The sequence below is a fragment of the Cupressus sempervirens genome, chromosome 5, assembly GCF_028749045.1.
Source record: "Cupressus sempervirens isolate cs-2001-9-10 chromosome 5, ASM2874904v1, whole genome shotgun sequence".
In the NCBI taxonomy this organism is placed as follows: domain Eukaryota; kingdom Viridiplantae; phylum Streptophyta; class Pinopsida; order Cupressales; family Cupressaceae; genus Cupressus; species Cupressus sempervirens.
In genome coordinates, this window is record NC_143122.1 from 939217517 (window position 1) to 939242126 (window position 24610).

General features: G+C 33.1%; 1 protein-coding gene across 9 annotated transcripts; it reads left to right on the top strand.

Moving 5' to 3' along the window:
* The first annotated feature begins 1572 nt into the window (after positions 1-1572).
* On the top strand, positions 1573-11174 carry LOC149559049 (uncharacterized). Of its 9 annotated transcripts, none has more exons than XM_089833012.1 (7): positions 1573-1613; positions 1763-1841; positions 7678-8023; positions 8155-8261; positions 8392-8524; positions 9589-9783; positions 10353-11174. In XM_089833012.1, the coding sequence occupies exons 3-7, from the start codon at positions 7742-7744 to the stop codon at positions 10620-10622; spliced, it is 987 nt and encodes a 328-aa protein (XP_089689138.1). In that variant the 5' UTR covers positions 1573-1613; positions 1763-1841; positions 7678-7741; the 3' UTR covers positions 10623-11174. The 9 variants fall into 9 exon arrangements, with proteins under 9 accessions (XP_089689138.1, XP_089689132.1, XP_089689139.1 ...); XM_089833006.1 differs by having other exon boundaries at positions 7733-8023; XM_089833013.1 differs by having other exon boundaries at positions 1768-1841.
* Positions 11175-24610: the final 13436 nt, after the last annotated feature.

Here is a 24610-nt window from a genome sequence, read left to right on the forward strand (position 1 = left end):
ACACACACACACACAAAGTACAATGTTATAATCAAAATATTGATCGATTCTAAATGTTTCAGATTCTCTTAACTACATACCCACGTAGGGACATAACCCTATGTGGTCATTGGCCACGTAGAGTCATGGCCCTACGGGGGCATGTGCTCTTTCATTCTCATACTTGTATCAATCTACTGATGGAACTAAACATCAATCACAATCGACAATGTTCCAGTCTTCATCGACAAATCATATTGTCCCAGTTTAATTACATCTGAATATTATAACAAGTTCATTCTCTCCGTTTGATCATTATATCAAACAATACTAAATTGAATACAGTTTGATCTCATCCACTGAATAGTATATTAGACATTCAATTTGAAATCCATATAATAGAAATTCTAATATTATCTATCAAGTAACAATAACAAGAGCAATTAGAATCTCTATCAGAGATCCTTGACATTTACATGACTTGGACAAGATAATAAGGCATTTGAACATTCTTGACAGGGTCAAGGTCCTTTAAATCTTACTGAATAGTAAAACTTTTTGAAAAGCCAAAAGTTATGACCTATATATTTTTACTGTGAAAGCAACACAATATTAACCCAACTTTAGAGGACCACTTTAAAAGTATTAAGTCTTAGGACTAATCAAGACTCCAACAATATTTTAAGGCTATTTTGAATGAGAAGTAGAATACGTTAACAATAATGTCTAAAAGATTTGTAGTATTCAATATTTATCATTGCTTGTCATAAAGTTACGTTGGAAATTATTATAATGCTCGTCATATGTGTCTCATTTTTAAGTCACATCAAAATTTATGAACATCATCATAGTAGCAAGAAGCTTGATATAATATTTCTAACTTTATTAAATTTGTTCTTCTTTGTTTCTTTTTATATTTAGTAAATAAATCTTGTTAAAATCTAAATTATGAAGGAGTTGACGTTCTTAAATAAAAATATAAGTTAATTAAAATAACAACCCTACTAACTATTGACACAAACTTCACTATTGTTTAAACATAGCACAATTAAATTGCTATAATATATGCCATACTACAAATATATTGTTCAATTTAAACTAATTTCAACTTTGTAACTTTTGTTCCCAAATTCACTACAATAATACAAATTTGTTTAACCTCACCCAAATTTCATTTCAAACTGAATATAAAAGATACAACTCTCCCAACCTTAATCGGGTGACAATTTCAACATTTCAAACTGAATATAAAAGACACAACTCTCCCAACATTAATCGGATATTAAGGTGACAATTTCAAAACTAAAATTTGAAATTGGCATATAGTAATAAAAAATATATTGACCTAATCCATGGCCATATTTTTATTTAATATTCTCATTTTTTTTTTGGGCCTCCTAAGTACTTCCAAGTCAACCTTTTCAAACGTTCATTTTGAAATGGGAAAGACAAACAAACGAACATTAAAAAAGAAATGCCCTCCATGTGACCGTAGCGCGGATGAATTCGAACCCTCACCGCTCCCCCTTGTTTTATTCCCATTCTCCAAGGATTCTCCTCTATTAAATTAGAGCTACGCTGCTTCTCTTGTTCATAGATCGGTCTGCACACAATTTGTTTTTTCTTGGCCAGAGGTAATTGTTACATTTTTTTACATCTTTGCTCAGGTTTCTTTCGCAGTTTAATCGTCTATTTGTTCAAATTTATCTTTACACTATTAAGAAGCGGCTCGATCGACTATATATCTGAAAGTAATCGTAGTACTGTTATTATCTAAATTTAGCTCAGATTGCCTTTCTCTTGGTAAGGGATTCGGTAGAGCAATCGGCGAGGTCGCCTGAAGTTTTTCATTGTGTTTAAAGGTACGCAGAATGACTTGTTCCTCGCTTACTTTTAATTAAGGCGATTTATCGGCTCATTTATTGAATCAAAATTTAGGTTAGGTTTTGTAACTTTTTATGCTGAAAATAATAGCATTTTGTACCGAGTTCTGTTATACTTTCATTCGCAGCTCGATGCATCTCAGGGTTTTTTTTGCACTACTATGATCTCTGATCATGGAGTAGAATATCATCTATTGTGTGTTGTCATTTGGTGTCCGCATTTTCTCATTCTGCGAAGGAAATAATAAGCGCGTGAGAATTTTTCTTGCTACCAAGCGCGTGAGAAGATGAAACCCCCTCACTAAATTGCGCTTTTAGTTTTTTAATGATAAGATTTGATGGGCTTCGAACCTTCAATCCTCAATTACACTTTTGCTTTTGGATTTTTCCCTCGTTTAATGTTTAATCTACTCTGTATTTGAATGAGGTTGTTGCGAGGAGATTTGCTCAAATATGTTCGAATCAATTTTGTAGTTTCTGCTGTGCAATTGTAACGTGTAGCTCGGCTTTTAGGGACCTCAATATATTGTAATTGTGATTTGTTTGGCTTTTTATGTTCAAATAATGGTTTTCTATCTTAGCTGTGTTTTTTGGGTAGATTGTGTTACAATTTTTTGCATCAACGTTTCTCGGATCACACTCTGTGATCCATCATCAGGATGAGAGAGCTGAAGGAAAAAAGTTTCCTATCTTTTAAAATTTAGGTTTTTACTAAATGCAATTGACACTTTTTTCAGAGTTTTGTATGACTTGAGAAGTTTTAAGAAATAATATAATTAATTAGTAAATTTCAGAATGAAAATAAAATATATAGGGAATGATGTTTATTGCCATGCTTAGTTTTAATTATTAATATTAAAGATATATATATTTTTATAGTTAAAAAAAAAAAACTAGAAGAACATTTGACCACAAAATATGGACCACTTGGTGTTCAATGATCTCAAGAGAGAGATGTAGAGATATATGTGTCAATATTTAGATGCTGAAATCTTAACACTTAACACAAAATTGTTGAAATTCAACTTGCATTTTAGGAGTTTTAGGTGCATCATTTTAGCAAGGCCTAAAGAAAGTCCTAATAGTTAATATTATTTTTATAAAATACTTAGTATTTTTAGATTATATAAAATATATAGTTATACTTTTAATTCTAATCTTAATTACAATCCTAAGATTTGGGTCTAATAGGGCCTTCCTAAAAAAATAGAATCAATGATTAGGAGATTTTTGAATAATATTTAATAACTACATTTTAGGATTAGGTTGATTAAAGATAAAGTTAAATCTTTACTAATAATATTATGATATAAGATTACAAATAGATTAGAGATAGTGTTAGAAGTTGAGACTCCCTTAAGGTTAGAATAATGATTAAATTTAAGATTACAATTATGGTTACAATATAGAAGTGATTTAAAAAATGATATCTTTAGACATCTTTATATAATTTTTTAGAAGAAATATATGCTAGTAATTAATTTGAATGACTATACTCTCAAATTTTTTTAAAAATAAATGTTTGAAAATATATCAACTATTTATAATCTAAAATTTAATTTAATTTATGTATTAATATTTTAAATTTCATAAAATCTATCTATAAAATTCAAAAACCTATATAGAAATTAGAAATATACAAAAGTGCATTTTAGTATTATTATTTTTATTTCAACTTAAATTTTTTTTTTTTTTTTGGTCAATTCTATTTAAAAAAAAATGACAATCTTTGACCTACTAATCATTAAACACATCATAAATATAATATATTAATTTTAAAAAAATAAAAATAATATTTAACTTTAAAATTCTTAAGTCAAATCTCTTAGAGATATTTGATTTTTAAATATCTAAATTAATCTAAAATAATTAAAACATAAATAAAATAATAAAAAATAAATAGTATAATTTTAAAAATATCTAATTATAATTTGATTTAAAATTAAAATCTAATTATTTATAACATGTCAGTCTTTTATCTCTATCATTTTCTAAAATATAGATGCCTATTTTGATGCAAAGGGAACTCGTTTTTATTTCTTTTTAGCTTTCTACATTCTTCTACATTCTAGACGCTTATCTTGGAGGGAGATTTAAAATTCAAATTAGTCGACAAACAATTGGGAGATTTGTTCATGAGGAGCATTTATAAGGTTGAATATTCATTGGTTGAAAATTTTTACTCATTCAGTAAATGTATCGTATCATTTCTTCTACGTAAGATTGTCTATTCATTTGTTGAAATGTTTACTCCAGCAATATTTTTTTTCCCTAACCCTGACCGATAAAAAAAATTGTTTGTTTTCCCTTATATTTTCGTTAAAATAATGGTATCAAAGTTAAAATCATTAAAAAAAAAAATTAGCTGACGGGTAATTTCCTGGTCAAATACACAGGGACGATCAGTCATTGTTACGGCCCGTTAAGATCTCTGGCATCCGTTGAATTAAACGGAATTGTTATTTTCCCGTTCCATTGGCAACGCTTTTGTAGTTAGCTCCAACGTTCGAAAATTCGGATTGGCGGCCAAATTTGTTTGAAGACATTTCGGCTTTTCCTTTACTAGCTTCTATTTAACGTTTTCCTTTCACCTCACTACTCTACACGTGTCAAGTCGAACATTTAAAGGGATGGGCTATTATGGGTATATAGAGAGGCAGAGCTGCTAATAATACTTTGCCTAATAATAATATAAAATGCTCCACTTTCAAATCCGTAGCTTTCAAGGATTCAGTCTTGCTGTTATTCGGTTTTTAGCTGTAATTACAGGCTGTTTCCGGTATAGAAATATTGTCCTTTTCTCTGAAGGGTGAGTCGGGTACCAAGGCGTCGATTATCCCGTGGAAGTCATTTAAAAGGGTTTACGCTCTCTCTGGTTTGAGAAGAATTTTCTCAGATTTTCTCGCTGGAGGTCAGTTCGATTACGCAATCGGTCATCTTCGCCACTCGTTGGAGCTTTTGCCGGAAGTTTGTTTGCAAAGGTCCGTATGGTATGATTTCTATGTTTAGGGTTTACCCACATGGGCTTTTCTCTGTTTGAGCTAGACTCCTTTTGATTTCATGATTTTCTTCTTTACGGAGGTGAACTTGGTGTGCGTTGCGCCAAAGGAGGCCACCTTTTTATCACGGAAACTTTTTATTATGCCATGAATTATTGTAGAGCTAGAGTCTCTTTTCTATACGGGGGATACAACTGTGTTAGCAGAGACCTTTTCATTGGCAGTGATCCTTAAACAGGGCTTCTAAAATTTATTGCCCTCTGGCGCACATTGGGGCGCTTATTGTCAGAAAATGGCGTACATATATAAATGAAGAATCATAACATTAACGAGTTTGCACAGCGCAAAGAAGCACTCAAATCCTCTTAGGTGAGCTGTGTGATTCTAACTTTACCTTTTTACTCATCACATCGTTAGTATCTTCTGAAGTTTTCTTCCTCAAGGCAATGTTTCTCCACTTTTATACTTAAGTTGATTCTGTATTTTCCTAGATCACAATTTGAGGAGTTCTAGCACTTCGACGAGTCTAATTCTATAGAAAGGGTTACTGTTTCTATTCACATTAGGACCTAAATGAAGCGTTGCATCTGTGACTGTTGGAACTTAGAACCCTTTCCTTTCCTCTAAAGTTTGGTCAGCGTTGGTAGAAACGTTAGATGAGGATTGTTTGGACACATGCAGTGCCTGTGTATTTTAATTTGGATGACGATATTTTTCCACAGGGAAAATGTTATTTTCCATGAATCCATATTATAACAAAAGGTTCGTATATATTCTAAGGTACCTCTGGTCTCAACTTTTGCATGTCCCCTCCCCTGGATCCTATAGATTCTTGGGTTGCTACCCAGGTGTCACTTTGGCCGTGTTACACCTTGTGACTTAGATTACCAACAACACTCTATTAAGTCCTTAGGAACTTGAACGTAAGGCTGTACTATGGAAGCGTCAATTCTTACTACTCCTGGCCTTTCTCTTTAGGCTTACGCTATGTGTCGTATTGGAATTTCTTTTCTTTTCTTCATTCAATTTCAAATGGCTGCACTTTTGGTCCAGTGAATAAGTTTTGTCCCGACTTATGCATTTCGGTTTTTCTTCTTTCTATGTAAGAAATTTCGCAAATGATTAAATAGTGCTTCATGATTTGAAATGAGCTCGTACTATATTGCATTTTTTGACTGCATACTTTAGAGAGAATCACCATTTATAAGAAGTTTAATTCATTTCCTGAAGATGTTGCCAAGGAATTCTAGATTTTGCTAAACTTAAGGGGAACTTTTGTCTCTGGATATACAATTAGCTAAACCTGAAACCAGCATTGAGTTGATCTCTGTTGGTTTCGGTAAAGGTAAGGTTTCTTCAGCTATCAACGTATTGTTTAAGAATGAACATCTTATTGAAATTAGAAACTAGGTTTACCTTTTTCTCAACTTCATTGTTTTTGAGTGGTAAGACTTAAAATTCTCGTTTAAAACCTAGAGTTTATAACTTTTTTGTGCATTAGCTCTATTACTCAATTACTTGCCTGGTATTCTTTGTTTCTTTTATGTGCCTCTTTGGTATATCTTGTATTTTGGCCTTCAATGTTTGTCTGCATGTTACTATTTAATTATTTCATGATTTCTGCAGCTGTTGTTGTAAAATGGAAAAATGATAACCATAAATTTAATGTTAATGTTTGTCTATGAATATAAATCCATTGTCTTTTGTATGTTAGTAGGCCTTTAGAGTTCTGAGATAATGACCAGTTGTTTTTTGTTTATTCATTGACACTTGACAATCAAAGTAAGTTGATTGTGTTTGATTTGATTTTATCTCTGTTTAGTGTATTATCATTAGCAAAAGTTCTAGAACAGCATCTAGTTTCTTTGACTTCGTTTTCTGTCCCAGAATGCGTGCCTGCCTATATATTTTATTAACAAGTTTTGGTTTTTGAATGTTGCTTCGCTAGTTTTTATTGTGTTGTATGTTAGTCTTCGGATTGGATTCCATTTTATGTGCAAATGTAGTTTTCTGGATTGCTGCCATCTGTGGTGCAATTTCCATTATACTTATTTGTAATTATTGCTATCCTAGACCATGAAATACTTATTGCCCCTTATTTTTACTTGATTGGTGATCACCTATGATTGGAGCTACAAAGCTACAAACCACAGTGAGGTCACAATGGGTGTTTTTTTGATCGATGATTGCTTTTGACTGGAGCTATGAACTAGTGAGGTTACACTGGGATCTTTATCCCTAGGAACATGTTAAGGCATTAACATCTCCTTTATATGATTCTTGCTGGTGGCTGTTCACTTGCTTTCTGCCTTCCTTCCTGTTTCTCCTTAGGTCTCCTTATTTCTCTTCTCCATGCTTCTCTTCCATTTCCTTGTTGTCCACATAGACAGTCCAGCTCCAGCATGAATACTTCTCTATGCAACATGTGGCTGCATTGTTAATGGTGCAGCCAATGTTCAAATCCCTTGTGATCCTGAACCTTGGCTGCACCATTAACAATGCAACCACTTGTTCATCACTCTATCTGATGATCCCTACCTTTGATTTCTATTTACAAGTTTCTTTTTGTTGAATTTAATCTGCCCTGTCGTGATTTGGTGCTGCAAATTTCAAAACACTGATTTATCTGGCATAATTATTTTCCAGCTTTCCTTGTGTAGTTTTGACATTGCTTTCACACAATTTTGACCCTCCCAATTTATGCCTGTTTGTCATGTTTCCTGCCATTCCTATGTGGCTTCACTCTGTATTGAAATACTGAATTTTGTTTTTACTCACTAGAAAGTCATTTTTACAGTATTTGTTTGTTTATGTAGATTCTACTAGAACAATCTCTGCCACTGTTTCCTGAAACTTTAGTCTGGTTGACAGCTATCATAAATGTCAGGAAAAGCTCTTCGGGATCACAATGCATCACCTTTGTTGGACAGAAAAGCTGGCAGTTCTAGTAAAGGAGGTATTGGAAAGTGTTTAACTGGGAACAATATTGAGAATATTGACATGCAAAGCTCAAAGAATTTGAATCAGGACCCTGCTGCTGCTAAAACTTCTTCTGGAGCAGCTAAACTGATGGAAGCAGTACCAGAGGTAGTATGCCCTGAAATTGAGTATCTTGAATCTGAGAACTTGAATGATCTTGAAGACGTGGATGCTCATCTTGCTGTAAGTAGTTTGCATTATTTGTTTTAATAACATTTTGCATTAAATGAGTCACTTTAGTTGCTGCTAATGATAAATGTAGATGTTGTAATGATTCTGAGGACTTCTTTTTCATTTTGTCTTGTTATGTCCAGACATTGTTAGACAGGCTTGATTCAAAGGACTGGGTTATGGTTTGTGAGGCATTAACTCATGTGCGGCAACTATCAATCTTTCATAAGGAGGCCATGCTTCCATTATTGTGAGATTCTTTGTTATCATTTTCTAAAGCTTTGTGGTTTAAGGATAATACATTTATACTGAAAAATCCACAGAGACAGTAAATAAAGATTAAAGTTTGTCTAACAAGTTTATGTTTTTATTGTAATCAGGGCCAATGAAATCACATTGATAGTCAAATCTGTGAAGAATCCTAGAAGTGCTCTCTGTAAAACTGCAATTATGGCGTCATCAGACCTTTTCAAAGCATATCAGGACCAGATGATTGATTATCTCGATCCTTTGGTAACTGCCTTATATGCTGACTTCACAGTCTAATTTAATTAAATCTGACACAGTAGTTGTGGTTTTCCATATTTTAATTGATAAATGAAAACTTATTCATTTTACAATTATTTGATTCATCACCGGATTGTAATGCCTACTAATTATGGTGTCATCAGACCTTTTCAAAGCATATCAGGATCAGATGATTAATTATGTCGATCCTTTGGTAACTGCCTTATATGCTGGCTTCACAGTCTAATTTAATTAAATCTGACAAACTAGATGTGGTTTTCCATATGTTAATAGATAAATGATAATATATTCATTTTACAATTATTTGATTCAACACTGGATTGTAATGCCTACTAATTGTCTGTCTACTGTGAATTTTAGTGGTCACCAATTTTTGGTGAACTGACCTGTATTGCTTGCCAAGTGTTTAATGGCCATTTCTAGGATGCAGCACATCTAGACAAGGTATTCATGTACCTGCCCTCACACTTACTGGTGCATATTTACAATATGACCATTCCCTTTATTACGGTGTCATCAGACCTTTTCCAAGCATATCAGGATCAGATGATGATTACCTTGATCCTTAGGTAATTGCCTTATATGCTGGCTTCACTTCCTTAGTCTAATTTAAGTAAATCTGAGAAATAGTTGTGGTTTTCCATATGTTAATTGATAAATGACAATTTCTTCATTTTACAATTATTTGATTCATCACTGTGTTGTAGTGCCTACTAATTGTTAGTGCACTGTGAATTTTAGTGTTCACCAATCTTTGGTGCACTGACCTGTATTTCTTGCCAAGTGTTTCATGACCAATTTTGAGATGCAACACATCGGGACTTGGTGTTCTTGCACCTGTCCTCACACTTCCTGCTGCATATGTATACTATGACCATTCCCTTAATGAGTTCTTTTGAAAATGACATGATGACACATTTCCTCATTTCAATTCTCCTTCCATGTTTCCTGGTGATTATGTGAGCGATTGATGTACTAATACTTAGTATTACGACTCTTGATAGTCTGCCCTATAAAATGCAACCTCACAGTTATTTTTTGCGTTACAGATTTTACAACTTTTTTTGAGGGCTTGTCAAGACAAGCGGTTTGTTGCTGAAGCTGCTGAAAAAGCAGTGATTATGATGACTATGTGTATTTCTCCTAATCTATTGGTGCATAAGCTGCAGCCCTATGTTAAACATAAAAATCCACGTATTCGAGCTAAGGCATCTATGTGTATATCCAGGAGTGTTCAGAGACTGGTATGATATTCCTACTTAGTTTTCCTTTTTATGAAGAAGTATATTTCCTTTAATTAAGTGATCTAGTTTTGTACCTTAGTATCGATGATAAAAGATTCATTTCTAAAATCTTTTGTTTGCCTTTGCCTGCACAAGTTTGTAACTTGCCTGCTTCTGTTTCTTGTTTTAAACGTTTCTAGACAGTTTAAAAAGATGAGTAATTGATAGGTTTGAGGTTTTCTATAGATATTATCAGTGTATGAACAGACAAAATTTAGTTCTTTCATATTTCCACAATCCATGCTAATAAGTAATATCAATATGATTAACTTTTGCTTTTGATTGTGTATGAATTTTTGATCATCAGCATTTTGAATCACACAATGTGATTCCTTTGAACTTTAGTATCCTGATAATGAATCAAAGAGTGTATTTTGAAATGTTAATGATAAAAAAATGCACACATATACAAATAAATGAGTTAATCTAGAAGACAAAAATTAATTACTGTTTACCTTTTTCTATACATTTTGGAATTACCCAGTCAATTTATGGTTTAACTTTTACTGTCTGTAATGTGCATTCTTCAGGGTCTGGAGGGGATCAGAGACTATGGATTAGACACATTGCTCCAAATAGCTGCTACACAATTAAGTGATCAACTTCCTGAAGCACGTGAGGCAGCTCGCACACTTGCTTTGGAGCTTCGAGCTGTATATGACAAGTTTGTTTTTAACCATGAAGCACAAGAAGTGGTGGAGCCAATGCCCAATAATGATGCCTGGGATCAGTTTTGTAAGTCAAAGCTTTCTGCTAGCACTGCGCTAGCTGTTATTCGTGTCACATCTGCTACATCATGATCTATCTGCAAGATCTCATTTTCTTTCCCAGCAACTGTGTTCACATCCATTTACTAAAAGATGGTCTAAAACATGATGGAACTTACTGGATGCATAAGAACTATTCACTTGTTATGTTGACATTTCTGTTGGGAAGGACTTGGGAGTTTACTCAAATGACTGTAATGACTTGAACCTGCGGTCAAACAAGCTAATGCCAAGGATCAATACTGCAAGCCCTGAAGTACCTAACCCACCCTGTATCAGTTGATACCATCACCCAGTTTGGTGTTGGACCGTTCAATCTTTATATTTGTTACTGATGTATTCTGTATTTAAGCAATAGATGAGGTGAGAAGATAGGTTTCTAGCATGTAAGCTCTTTCTTGTGAGATGCTACCATTTTTAATTTTTTTTTGCAGAGTGCATATAGAAAACGAAGCCTCTCCCATGGTTGTGAGCTTCAACATCTACTACATCTTGGCCTTGAATAATTTTTAGCATGGCTTTACATTGTACAACAACTTATCCTACTCAGTTTTGATGTTGCTGAATTTGATATATTTTGAGAAACTTGGAGCACTATCTGAAACTTTTTCTTTACAAAGATTGCATTTGATATGCCAAATTTGTTATTAGAGAGCTACAACATTTGGTTTTAGTGCATAAGTATCATTTAAGGAGGAATTTAAGATTTTTTTTAAAATACTCATTGGACTTTTATCTCTTGAAGTGTTCTGTTTTTTCAGAATTTTCCACTCTAATTACTTTATTAGATCAAGTGTTAGTTATGAAGCTGGATGGCAATACACCCAGTTCTGCAATTTTTTCTAATCTCAGGATAAGTTACTCTAATTTTTATTTTAAAGGATAGGTTATCCTAAGTAGAGTGTTGTTTTCATTGGAACTTGATTTTGTTGTGAAATAGCTGTGCAACCGGAGCTCTTTTATATCAATTTCCATTCATATTATGCTCTATTCCCATGCATAAAGCTATGCAATAAAATACTTTTAATTTAAGAGCTATTAGATTTCCACAATCCATCAATGTTGAGATTTGCTATCTGGATTTGATTGTGTGATCCGAAACGTTGATGTAAAAAATTGGTCACACAGTCAAATCCAGATAGCAAATCTCAATACTTTTAATTTGCCAATTGCAAACATCAGCATTTTGTATCAATAATATTTGGCTACATCATTGGTGCATGGCATCCAAGTCTGGAAGCAGGTGCTGATGTGCTCTTTTATATCAATTTCCATTCATATTATGCTCTATTCCCATGCATAAAGCTAGGCAATAAAATACTTTTAATTTGCCAATTGCAAACATCAGCATTTTGTATCAATAATATTTGGCTACATCACTGGTGCATGGCATCCAAGTCTGGAAGCAGCTGCTGATGCGTTTGGATTCTGGAAGCTGTCCAGACCCTGTGAATGTGTGCAGGAAGTGCTTCCTGGGCACCTGGATGCTCATGGAAGCTCAAGAATGAGTTTCCAGGGTGCCCAGGAAGCGTTTCCTGCTTGCATCTGGATCAATGGTGAAGTATCAAATATGAAATATCATACTATTAAATGATTTTTTTGGTATATTTCAAAAAAAAATCCGGATAGGTATATTATGCTCTATTCCCATGCACAAAGCTATGCAATAAAATACTTTTAATTTGCCAGTTGCAAACATCAGCATTTTTTTATCAATAATATTTGGCTACATTACTGGTGCATGGCATTCAAGCCTGGAAGCAGATGCTGATGCGTTTGGATTCTGGATGCTCTCCAGACTCTCCTGGGCACCTGGATGTTCATGGAAGCTCAAGAATGAGTTTCCATGAGCATGCAGGTGCCCAGGAAGTGTTTCCTGCATGCACATGGATCAATGGTGAAGTATTGAATATGAAATATCATACTCTGAAATGAATTTTTTTGGTATATCTCTTGCAGTTCTTTGCATATATGCACAGCGCACACACATATATGCATCCAAACCACCCACCCCCCCCACCGCCCAAAAATAAGAAAAACCAAAAAAAACCGTGCACCTGATTCTTGCATTCGAATCAGCAACTTAGAACCGGAGCATTGTATTGAACCACCTAGATGTATTATGATGATATCAGAAAAAATATTTGCACTATTATGTTGATATAAGAAAAATTATTTGCATTACAGTAGCCATATAGCTCTAGAAATATCAGCAGATAATTACAGACTCAAAATTGCCTTTTTTAAAACAATTAACAGTCAGAAGGAATCCACATGCCGAATCAGAAGGTGTGATAAATTTTGAAGCAACTCTTAGAGTGTCCAATCAAGATATGTAGCAGCAGGAAATGGATAGAAGCTCCCCCATAAACCTTCTCCATAGGCTGTTTGCAAAGTGGCATTGGGCTGATTGTTGTTTGTGAATTACATTCCAAATTATTGATCCTCAGGTGTTCTAGGATGAACCCCCGATTTTGATAGTGGAGGAGTATTTCTTGCTTTGATTGTCACTATCTAATCTACACAAGACAAATTCAGTTCTGGAAGCATAATATAATCTCTTTATTGTTGAAAGGATGGCATGTGATTAATTGTGAAGTGCATATTGATGGTGTTAGTTATTGACGTCAGTCTTTGGTACTGCCAGGGTGAATGTTGGAGGTAGGATATTAATAGCAGGATTTTCTCTGTAGTGTGTCTTGACTAACAAAGTTTGAAATAGTCCTATATCACCAGCAACAATATCCATCTTTGGAACATGGCTGTTGGGTTTGAAGTTGTATGTTTTGCTTTGAAAAGCTAGCCAGGAACAATTAAAACAATTTCCTTCTAGACACCATTGTTATACCCTGTATATTGTATTCTAGTGTTTGCTTTGGAATTCAGACTGCCCCTACCAGTTAGAATGGAATGTTATAATTTCTATGTTGAAGTAAAGCTGTTCAATCGCTTTGAAAAGCCTTTAATTTGAATGTTATAATTTCTATGTTGAAGTAAAGCTGTTTAATCGCTTTGAAAAGCCAATCAAAAGAAAAACAAAACAATTCGCTTCAAGACCATTGCCATTCTTGGGCTTTGTTGAAGTAAAGTAGGAGTAAAAAGAATGCTACATTAAAACATTTTAATTATAAATATGATTATATATAAAATAATTATCTAGGAATGAAATTAGGACGGGAATTTAAAATGTTAATTGTTTATACAAGAATTGGGTGGCATTGATTTAAACGTGAAATTAGAAGGATGATATCTAAAGAGCGTGGGCAGAAAAATGTTGCCATTGTACCTGGGAAGTGAAAGAGAGAATGCTATTACATCATGGAGTGTTTAAGATTCAGAAAAAAATCTAAAATAGCGATTTTTGTTTTTTGTTTTTATCTCGGTCTGTGTGCTTTTCTATATGCCGGTTATTCATGGGTCCCATGGGTCTCATGGACTGTTTGATCTTGTAAATATTATAAAATCTTTTGATTTGTTCTTTCATTTTGATGCTAATTTTGAAGTTGATTGTAAGAATGAAATTCATAAGTAACATTGCTAATTTAAGATAACTTCAAAATTTCTTTTCAAGTAAATTCAAGCTTTTATTATGGATCGGACATCTTCTAAAATTGTAAGGTGGCTAGCTTATATAGATCTCAAAAAATAAGATGTATGCATCTTTGAAAAATTTGAAGTGAGAAATTTTCTATGACATGAGTTGGAATAAAGGGAAAAACATCCTCAGGTATATGAAAACACCATAGGACATAGATTAGAAATGTAAGAACATAAGGTTGATACGGGAACTTAGATTCTTCAAATCAGATAATAAAACGTATTTATATTTAATGGTTTAACGAGGATTGAAGGTGTAATGAGCGAGACAATGGAAGATTCTTCAAATCAGATAATAAAACGTATTTATATTTAATGGTTTAACGAGGATTGAAGGTGTAATGAGCGAGACAATGGAGGTTGTTATCTAAGGGAGGATTAAAACAATCATGGAGGAAAAAGGAAGTAGTAATGATAAGCTGACTTATGGCGTCTAGGGAATGTGGAATCATTGTAAAGTTAGACAATGACATTGTTTCAGCCCTATAACATGACTCCACAATTTTTAGCTTTGAGCAAAGGCTCGTGAGTTCGAACCATTATTGTAGAGGCCCACTATATCATTGCTGAGGTTGGTGCCTAATGTGTGTGGGTTTTGATGTTGGGAAGTTGCATTAATGGAAATTGAAGTGCGAAGTGTCATCTAACTGGCAAGTGACATTTTAGCTGTCAATACATTGCTTTGCTGATTGGACATCATCCACTAGAATAAACTTCAATTTAAAAGCTATGGTGATGAGTGGAAAACTTGCCATTCCAACAACGTCATTATGGTGTGGGGCCTTGTTTCAAGTGACCCACACTATAATATGGCTGCTCAGATTTTCTTTCATATTCCTATTTAACAAGTGATTGGTTGCAAAAGAGTTAACAGATGATTGGTTGCAAAAGAGTTTGAATGGTCGAGTGACCTTTTTGCTTTCTCGATTGGTAGAATGGTGCGTCAAGCCAATTGTAAGAGAGAGATAAAGATACGGTTTCAAATTCAAATTCTCCACTTTTTACTATTGAAGGGGGGATACGATTTTGTATTAGAAGGTGGGGGAATACGATTTTGTTTAATTGATGAATTGAAATAAATAAATTAAGAGATTTGTAAAATTAGATATGTAATATACATAACAATGAATTTTAAAATAGATAATGAAATGTCAGTGTTGAAGAAAGGTTAATATATTCAATGTGTTAATTGTCTAGAATCTTATAAGAACTTTTCTTTTTCTCGTTTGATATTGTCATTCACTTTGCTTTGAAATTTCTTTTCAGACCATCATAATTTATTAGCATTTGTATCAAGGTCCGTATCACTAACCTTTTCCACTATAGTTGTCAGTTGTTCAATAAGTGGCTTTGTCTCATCTGGAGTAGCCAGTTGTTCAATAAGTGGCTTTGTCTCATCTGGAGTAGCCAGACTGAATGTTTGATGTGTAAACATAAATATGTTTCAAAAAATATCTTCATAAATTGGATTCTAGGGGTTGAGTAATCCTCTTGATAGATTCTTAGAATTTTGTGCAATAAACAAAGTCATCAAAGTCAAGAATACATTGGTTTTTTGGTTTTTTTCAATGTAAAAGGGGCATATGAATAAAGCTTCAAAAAATGGAAATATAAATTTTATTAACAATCACAATTAAATATAATTTTACAAACACTAAAAAATAATGTTAACCGAAAATAAAGTTAAAAAATAGACTAAACTAAGGAAACTCAAGCATTAACTAAGGTTCTAGAAGAATAAATTAAATTTTGGAAGAACTTAAGATACTAAAATAATCTAATACCCCTCCTTAATAGTCATTTTATCAATTACCTTATAAAGAAAATGCATGTCTTATAGTTACAAATCCTTTAGAACATTTTGTTGATGTTGGAGACCGTCCTTAGATTTTTAGAATTGCAATGACCAAGAGTAGCCTAAAAAAATTAGACAAGGTTATCCCTTTCTTGAGAATGGTCCATAACAAGAGAGTAGAGCCTACCACTGACTCTTCCAAGATTTGCAAAATTGTCAACCAAAAGTTATCATAAAAACATACCAACCTGATGTTGGATAACTTAACTACCCTACTTGGAGATATAAAGGTCGAGAATGATTTCCAAACCCTTCAAACTATTGTAGATTAATAGGATTCCCCAAAACCAATTGTAAACTACAATGATTTTGAAGAGTACAAAGCATCATTTTTTTTCTGAAAAAATCTATGAAATACCATCCAACAGGATATTTACATATTATAGAAATCGAAAATGATATTTGAGGAAAAAAATTGACCAAAACCAAACATGTTTTTGAGGTGAAAAATTGATCAAAACCAAACAGATATAAAATAGTTTTTGAGATTTAATTTTTTTTTTTTGAGAAAACAACGTTTAAGGGAAAAAATATATTAAACCCCTCTCTCATAAGGGAGTCATACCTATGCAAACTCTTGCTCTAATACCATGAAGCTTTGAAAAATGAAATTAGGAATCATATTAACAATGCATCATTTGATGGGTAAACCTTAGCATCCAAACTTTGATCGTGCTACTAATTGCTTTGCAAAATGCCTATTTGGGTCCAACTTCCTAACCTTCCACTACATCTATGGGTGGAGTATGTCCTAGAAGAAGTCGATTGGGGTTTAGGAGATTTAATGGTAGATTCAACATCCTTGAATATCCTTCATTATACCTATGCTCAAATTCTAGTTGTTATAGACACATCTAAAGATCTTCCTACAAAGATTATACTCTGTCCTTTGAAGGGTTCCTAGATTGAGACATTAGATGTAGAAAGTCTCCCAAGACAAGTCATGTAGCAACTAAGTATGACTTTGAGAAAGTTGAGTCTATGAAGCCCTCCTCTTGGTGGAGGGGAGCTTTTGCGCAACACTATATGATATCCAAAAATTCTTCTTAAGAGTTTGAGTATTCATCAGATGATTCTATTTTGGAACCTTTGATGATTGCTAGTGTGGATCTAGTTGTTCTTTGCTTGAATCCAACACAAAATGCTTCCGGTGGAGGTGAGGCTTCCCTATTAGATCAATTGTTGTGCAAAAGACAACATTGACTATTGGTTCTGACCAATACAATGCTATTGTGGTTGTTTCTACTACCTCTGTCCAACGATAGGCTAAGGTGACTTATCCTATCATGAACAGATCTACTAGTTTCATTCAAAAATTATTATTTCTATAATATCTCTTTGTGGTTAGGTTATTGTTGGTTCTTGTTCTGGTGTCCCTAGGTCTCACTATTGTGTTGGCCTTTGTTCTAGTTCGTTTGTTGTGGATTCTCAGGTGTGGTAGGTTGAGGTAGCCAAGGTAGAAGGGGGCTTGATTCCTGAGGTAGGAAAATATTCTAAGAAGTATCCCCCTCATTTCATATAACTCTATGCTCACAAAAGAAGGGAGGGACAGGAAATATATATGTATTTTTCCTTTTTCTTTGCAGGTTGTGGGATCATGGTTTTAAAACCTACATGGGTAGTTTAGCCATTAGTGTTTATTGCCCTTGATAAATGTTCCTAGGAGTTTTTAGATGGTGCTGTTGGAATACAAATACCACTGAGAGGTGGAGTGAATAAGTGGTTACTTGAAACTTGTTCTTTTCAAACTTTTACAATTATAACATATGCTTATGAAACATGAACAAAAGAAGCAACAAATCAAAGTACACAATGTTTATAATGGAAAGCCCCTTAGGGTAAAAAACCACTTTGAATCTGAAACTTTATTGACCTCTTGGGAAAATCTTTTAGAGTTACAACTCTAGGAAGTACTAACACCCTGTTTTAGAAACACCAATCCCTTACACCTGAAGCACCAACTTCATGAATACAAGAAGCATCGACTTCCAAAATGAACAAATGAGATACAAAATCAGAGGATCATCTCTATTACAATACAAATCACGAATCACTAGTTTCATCTTCTTGTTGAAAACATAATTCAAGATATATTTCTATTCTTCTCTCTTACTAATCCTTTTGCATCAAAAATTGCACCAAAGTATACAAGCCTCTTTCAATGAATTTATCAAATGACAATATGCATAATTAGATCTAGAACAAAATATATGAATGCAATAAGATGACTTGAATTAAAGTCTTTCAAACTATCAACTTTCTTGAAGTGATAAACCCTTGTTTCTCATCAAAACATCAAGCATCCAAATATATTTTCTTTTTCCATTTAACGATATGATCAAATACTGATATGAATGTATAAAGAAGCAATATATAAACCTTCTTCTACCTTTGATAAACTTCTGCAATGAAAATCAAATCACAAATAAGAAAATAGAAACATAAAGCATTACCCTCTTCTTTGTTGCTTAAAATCTGCTTGCAAACTATTTGGTCTACAAAGAATTCCACACTAATCTTGCAACTTCTTTCAAAACCACTTTTTGGATGTTTTAGAGGAATGTATCTTGTACTTATAAACCAAAGAAATTGACATTTTGGAGGCAGGTACATACCCCAAACTTCAATTAGACCAAAACAACTCAAATTTGCTAAAACTGTCATAACAATTTGGTAGCTACTTCTGATAAACAAAGTTTTCCTCTTTCTAGACATGTGTTATGCAAAAACTAACAGAGACCCATTTTATCTAATTCAACGACCTTTCCAAAAAGGTACTATAGTTGGGTTCTAACTGATATTAAGCCTGTCGAATTTCCAATAGACTAAAACTATTTTTTGATAACCATTTTCTCAACCAATGTGAACATTAAGTGTTAATTGTATAACACTTAAGTGTTTGTCTTGAATATGTTTTGAACAATATCGAAGGACATCAAATAAGATAATTACATGATGTTAACCATACCATATGCTCATTATAATTGCATGGACGAATTATTGACATCAATGACAACAATTAAAGACCAAATACCAAGGGTTCAACATACTCCCCCTTTGGCATTGATGTCAATACTAGCTTCCACTTGTATGTCCTGTATCTGTACCTGTGTATCCATGTGTACCTCTACTTGTATATCCATCATGTAGCTATCTTCAACTTCATTTCCCCCCCCCTCTTTGACATCAATGACAAAGGAGATATACCAAGTTTTTAGTGTAACAAAAAGATAAGAAAAATATACTCCCCCTGAAGACTATCACTCATTTATGAACTTATGCAAGAGAAGTGAGGGATAAAACCCCCAATCTTGTTCTTAACCCTTCAAATACGACTCTTGAGAGAGGTTTTGTAACTATGTTAGCCAACTGATATGAAGAAGGAACAAATTCTAATTCAACATTACCATTCAAGACATGTTCCCTTATGAAATGATAATGAACATCAATGTGCTTGGTGCGTGAATGCATAACTAGATTCTTAGAAATACCGATTACACTATGATTATCACAATAGATAGGAACTAGTTTAGACATTGTTACTTTCATCTATGATAAAGTTTGAACCATCCAAAGAAGCTATTGACAATAAGAACATGCGGCTATATATTCAGCCTTTGCAGTAGAAAGCGTATTAGATTCTTGCTTCTTACTATTCTAACACACTAGCCTATTACCTAAGATAAATGCTGCTCTCGAAGTACTTTTTCTTTCATCTAGACAACCTACCCAATTTGAGTTAGTATAAGCAACAAATATGAAATCATCATGTTTAAGATACCAAATCCCATAATCCAAAGTACCACGAATATATCTGAAAATTGTTTTAACTACCATAACATGAGATTCTTTAGGTGAAGATTGAAATCTTGCAACTAAACATACAACATGAATGATATTAGTAAACTACCAATCATGTCTCTATAAGTAGTTTGATCAACATTAGGAGAATCATCATTTTTAGTAAGTTTACATCTTATTATCATTGGTGTTCCCATAGGCTTACAATCTTCCATATGAAATTTCTTTAACATTTCTTTTGCATACTTAGTTTGGGAGAAGAATAGTCCATTTTCCAACTGATAAATTTGCAACACAAGAAAATATGATAGTTCCCCAAGCATGGACATTTCAAATTGAGATTGTATAAGCTTTGATTTTTTTGGCTTAAAACATCATCATTGGATCCAAATACTATATCATAAACATAAACAAGAACAATGAAAATACCATCACATGTACCATAGATGTACAAGTTACTATCAACACCACCTCTTTTGAAGCCATTTTCGATAAGACACTGATCCAACCTAGAATACCAAACCCTTAAAGCTTGCTTTAAACCATAAAGAGCCTTTTTTTAGCATGTAAACATGATTAGGATAGTCTTTTTTTTTTCAAATCCTTCAGGTTGATCCATATAAACCTCTTCATCAAGATAACCATTAAGAAATACCGTTTTAATATCCATTTGGTACATTTTAAAGCCCTTGAAAGCTGAATATGCAAGAAAGATTCTAATTGCTTCAAGTCTAACAACTAGTGCAAAAGTTTCATCAAAGCTCACACCTTCTACTTGTGCATAACCCTTACAAACCAATTTAACCCTATTCCTTGATATCTTTCCATTTTCATCAAATTTATTTCTAAAGACTCATTTAGCACCTTTGCATTTTTATCTTTAGGTCTAGGCACTAATTCCCAAGTCTTATTCTTTTCAATTTGACTAAGTCCCTCTTTCATAGCTTTAACCCAAAACTCATCCATACTAGCTTTTTACTATGATTTAGGTTCAATTTGAGATAAGAAATAAAGATTATCACACTCACTAGATGTAATTCTTGTTCTTGTTTGAATACTTGCATGTTTATCCCCTATAATTTTGATCTTGAGGATGATATTTCTTCAATCTTGTCCCTGTAGCCTTTGTACCTGTTGGTTCTGGTGTTTCTGTTTGAACTTTTATCTCTTCTTCACCTTCATCAACTTTATTATCTGATTCTTTCAAGTCTTTATCATTGTCTTGTGGGAAAGTATTATCCATTCTTTTTTCCTTTTTATCTTGAACAACTTCATCCAGTTTCACATGTACATTTCAACAAGTTTATTCAACCTTTTATTAAAACATTTGTAAGCTTTTCTTTGAAAAGAATATCCTAAAAATATTCCTTGACCACATCTTGAATCAAAGCTTCCTATTTTATCATTAGAATACTTAATGAAACATCTACTTTCAAAAATTCTAAAATGCTCAACAGAAGTAGGATGTCCATACTGTAACTCATAAGGAGTGTACTTAGTTTTTACCCTTACTTGCGCCCTATTTAAAATGTATACTGTTGTGTGAACTATTTTTTTCCAATACTGGTTTGGTACTTTAGATTCATCTAACATACCATTTCTTTCATTGTTCGATTCTTTCTCTCAACAACTCCATTTTTTTGAAGTGTCCTGGATGTTGCATAATGTCTTTTGATGCCATTTTTTTTACAATAATCAACAAATTTATCTGAAGTAAGCTTACCACCATATACTCATTATAATTGCATGGACGAATTATTGACATCAATGACAACAATCAAAGACCAAATACCAAGGGTTCACGAGGTGCTATCCTTGGGACCATTTCTTTGGTTTATTTTGGGTTGCTAGACATTTATTGCATTTTTGTGGTAATATTCATATTTTTATGGGGACCTCTTCTCCATTCTTCTCTTTGTATAGGGTTTCAGGCCCCCTTCATAACCTATTTTTACACTACTAAAAACAAAGCACAATTAAATAGAGTTTTACAAATGCTAAAACTAGTTAATTGAAAAGTTAGTTATTTGAATAAAGACAATGTCTAAAATTTGACAAAACTAAGAAAACCCAAAATAAAGCGCAAATAATCTTTAACTATAGTTATAGAAAAAATGAGCCAAATTTGGTAAGAACCTAGGATACTAAAAATAATCTAATAACAATTGTGCATATGCTAATTCTGATGCAAATAAATTTATTTTAGTGTCCCAAAGGCAAGTACTATTGTTGTGGATATTCTTTGTTGATATTTTGTGAAGGAATGTTAACTTCTTGTTAGAATGTTCTCTTATTGAATGACTTAAAAAAGAGTTGTTTGTTTAAGATCATTAATACGAGGAATATATGGAACCTCTTGTAACTTTGCTAAGGTATCTTGAAACAAATTAACCTTTAACTCAAGACACATGTGCAATAAAACCAAATTTGGTCCTTAAGGATCAAAGTAGAATAGTTAATGCTAGAATTTACAAGTGGGAAGAATACTTCTGAGGAGGGGGGGGGGGTGAATCAAAAGTACCAAACTTTAAGCTATAAAACTTTTAACTGAAATCAATACATGCATGAAACATTTCTAATTAACATGAAAGTGAAAGCATGCATGAAAATAGACAACACAATATTTGATCACCTAAAAACCCTCCAAAATGAGAAGGTAAAACTAGGGTGGGGATGACACCCACAACTTATCACTACAGTAATATGTAACTTGTCAAGGTTACAAAGTTTGACCATTAGCAATGGTCTGCCCTATGAGAGGCCTGCCTTATTAAAGGCTTCAACACCCTATTAATGGTGTACCTGTCTAAAGGATTTACAAAACATTCACTTGGAATGTCACCTTGTTAGAGGATTTACAAAATCACTGTTAAACCAACCTACCTTCATAGGATTTTCATTCTCCTAATACAATGGCTAGAAAGTATAGTAGAATGTGTTGACCTGATGACTTACAATCTTCAATTGCTGATTTCAGATCCTTGTTCTGTCCAATTTGATCTGATCCTCTTTGATCTGATATGATTCTATACGAAGTGCTAAAACTCTGTTCTATTAACTGATACTGCAATGTTGTCCTTCTTCTAAGTCTTTTCACTCCTTTTACTACCTTCAAACTTTGCTAGTATTCACTCCTTACATGCATTCTCTTCTCGCATACTCTCTCATGCATTTTCACACACTACTTAATTATGGGGTTTTGACCTCCTTAAAAAGGTTTCATGAATTAGGGTTAGGTATGAATCTACAATTGAGATTCATCCATCTTTCTCATTCAAATCTTTCCATATTTTTGATTGGTTGCATGTTGATTGTATAGGGAATCAAATAGATTCGATCTTATTTTTTTTAATCCTTCGAGATTTATTGTATGTCAGCTCAAAAATGGTTTACATCTTAGTTTGTGAGGGCACAAACTCTTATGTTGATTCTGTGTTACTCGACACTTACTGATTACTGATGCTCGACACATATAGAAATTTTGTCTTGCTCAGCACCTATAGTTTACTCGGCACATATACTAGCTCAACATCTATTAGTCACTCGACATCTAAATGACTCATCACTGTCTGTTTGCTCGACATCGGAATGACTTGGCACTTGATGAATTTTTGGCTTGACACATATTGTGACTCGACATCTATATTATACTCAGCATCAACTAAGAAAATTTCTTAAGTGTGTTGACACTCAAATGTCAAAACCAATATGAGACCAACAATTAATTCATCTTAAAGTTTGTTAAATTTGAAATAATTTTTCCTTGTCACTTTGTTGTTGAATCTAATGGTTGATATTTGATCTTTCTAAATTGTTGTGAATTATTTGCATTTGTTTTAGACTTTTGTGTGTATGGAAAATAAATCAAAGTTAACTAACGATACAACTAGATGAAAATATGTTTTGATATATTTTTCATTATTTTAATTAATTATAATTATTTTAGTAATTAATAGTTAACTAATTTAATTGGACCACTTTCCTTAATTTAAAATCATTTAAAATAATAAATCACTAACTAGTCATGCGAAACTAATCAATTAGGCTAAAATAACCTACACCTTTCTTTTTTTGGACTTTTATATTTTAGAAAGAAATAAAATAGAAACGCTCAAATGATTACATAAATTAAAAAATAAGATTAGGTATGCTAAGTTTTTGATTAGAGGAAAAAAAAGGTTTCAAGGTATCCAAAACCCTAAATAGAAGGATTACAAAAGATATATCGTGGAAGTCCAACTATTTAAGAAGGAACAAAAGAAGACTACAATATGGGTTTTTAATAACAAACTCCTACAACTTGAAACATAAAATACACAAAAAATGTCATCAAACAACCAAAATCAAACCAAGGACTAGAGAAACCTCCAACCCTATCATCCAAAACAAGGAACCCTCAAAATTTTCCTTTAGCATTGCCCTTGTGGGAACAAAGAGTCATGCCAAAAGAGGGCATAGATGTCTTAAATTTATTTCCTTTCATACTAATCCAACACTCTTTCACCTTAGTGTATACCAAAATATGGATACTTCTGTAAGTCTTTCTATTTGAGAGATCCAATGGATATGGAGTCCCAAATGGTGGCTTATAGTTTTCTATCTATGATGTACAAGAATCAAAGTGCTAATAATGGTGGCTCTTAAATAAATCAAATAATTAGAACTCTTTCAAGGTACACCATAGAAAGGAAGATTCAAGAGATATCAAGCAATAAGAGTGCAAGTACCCAAGATCTCCATGGATGCATGCATGATAAAGAACAAGTAA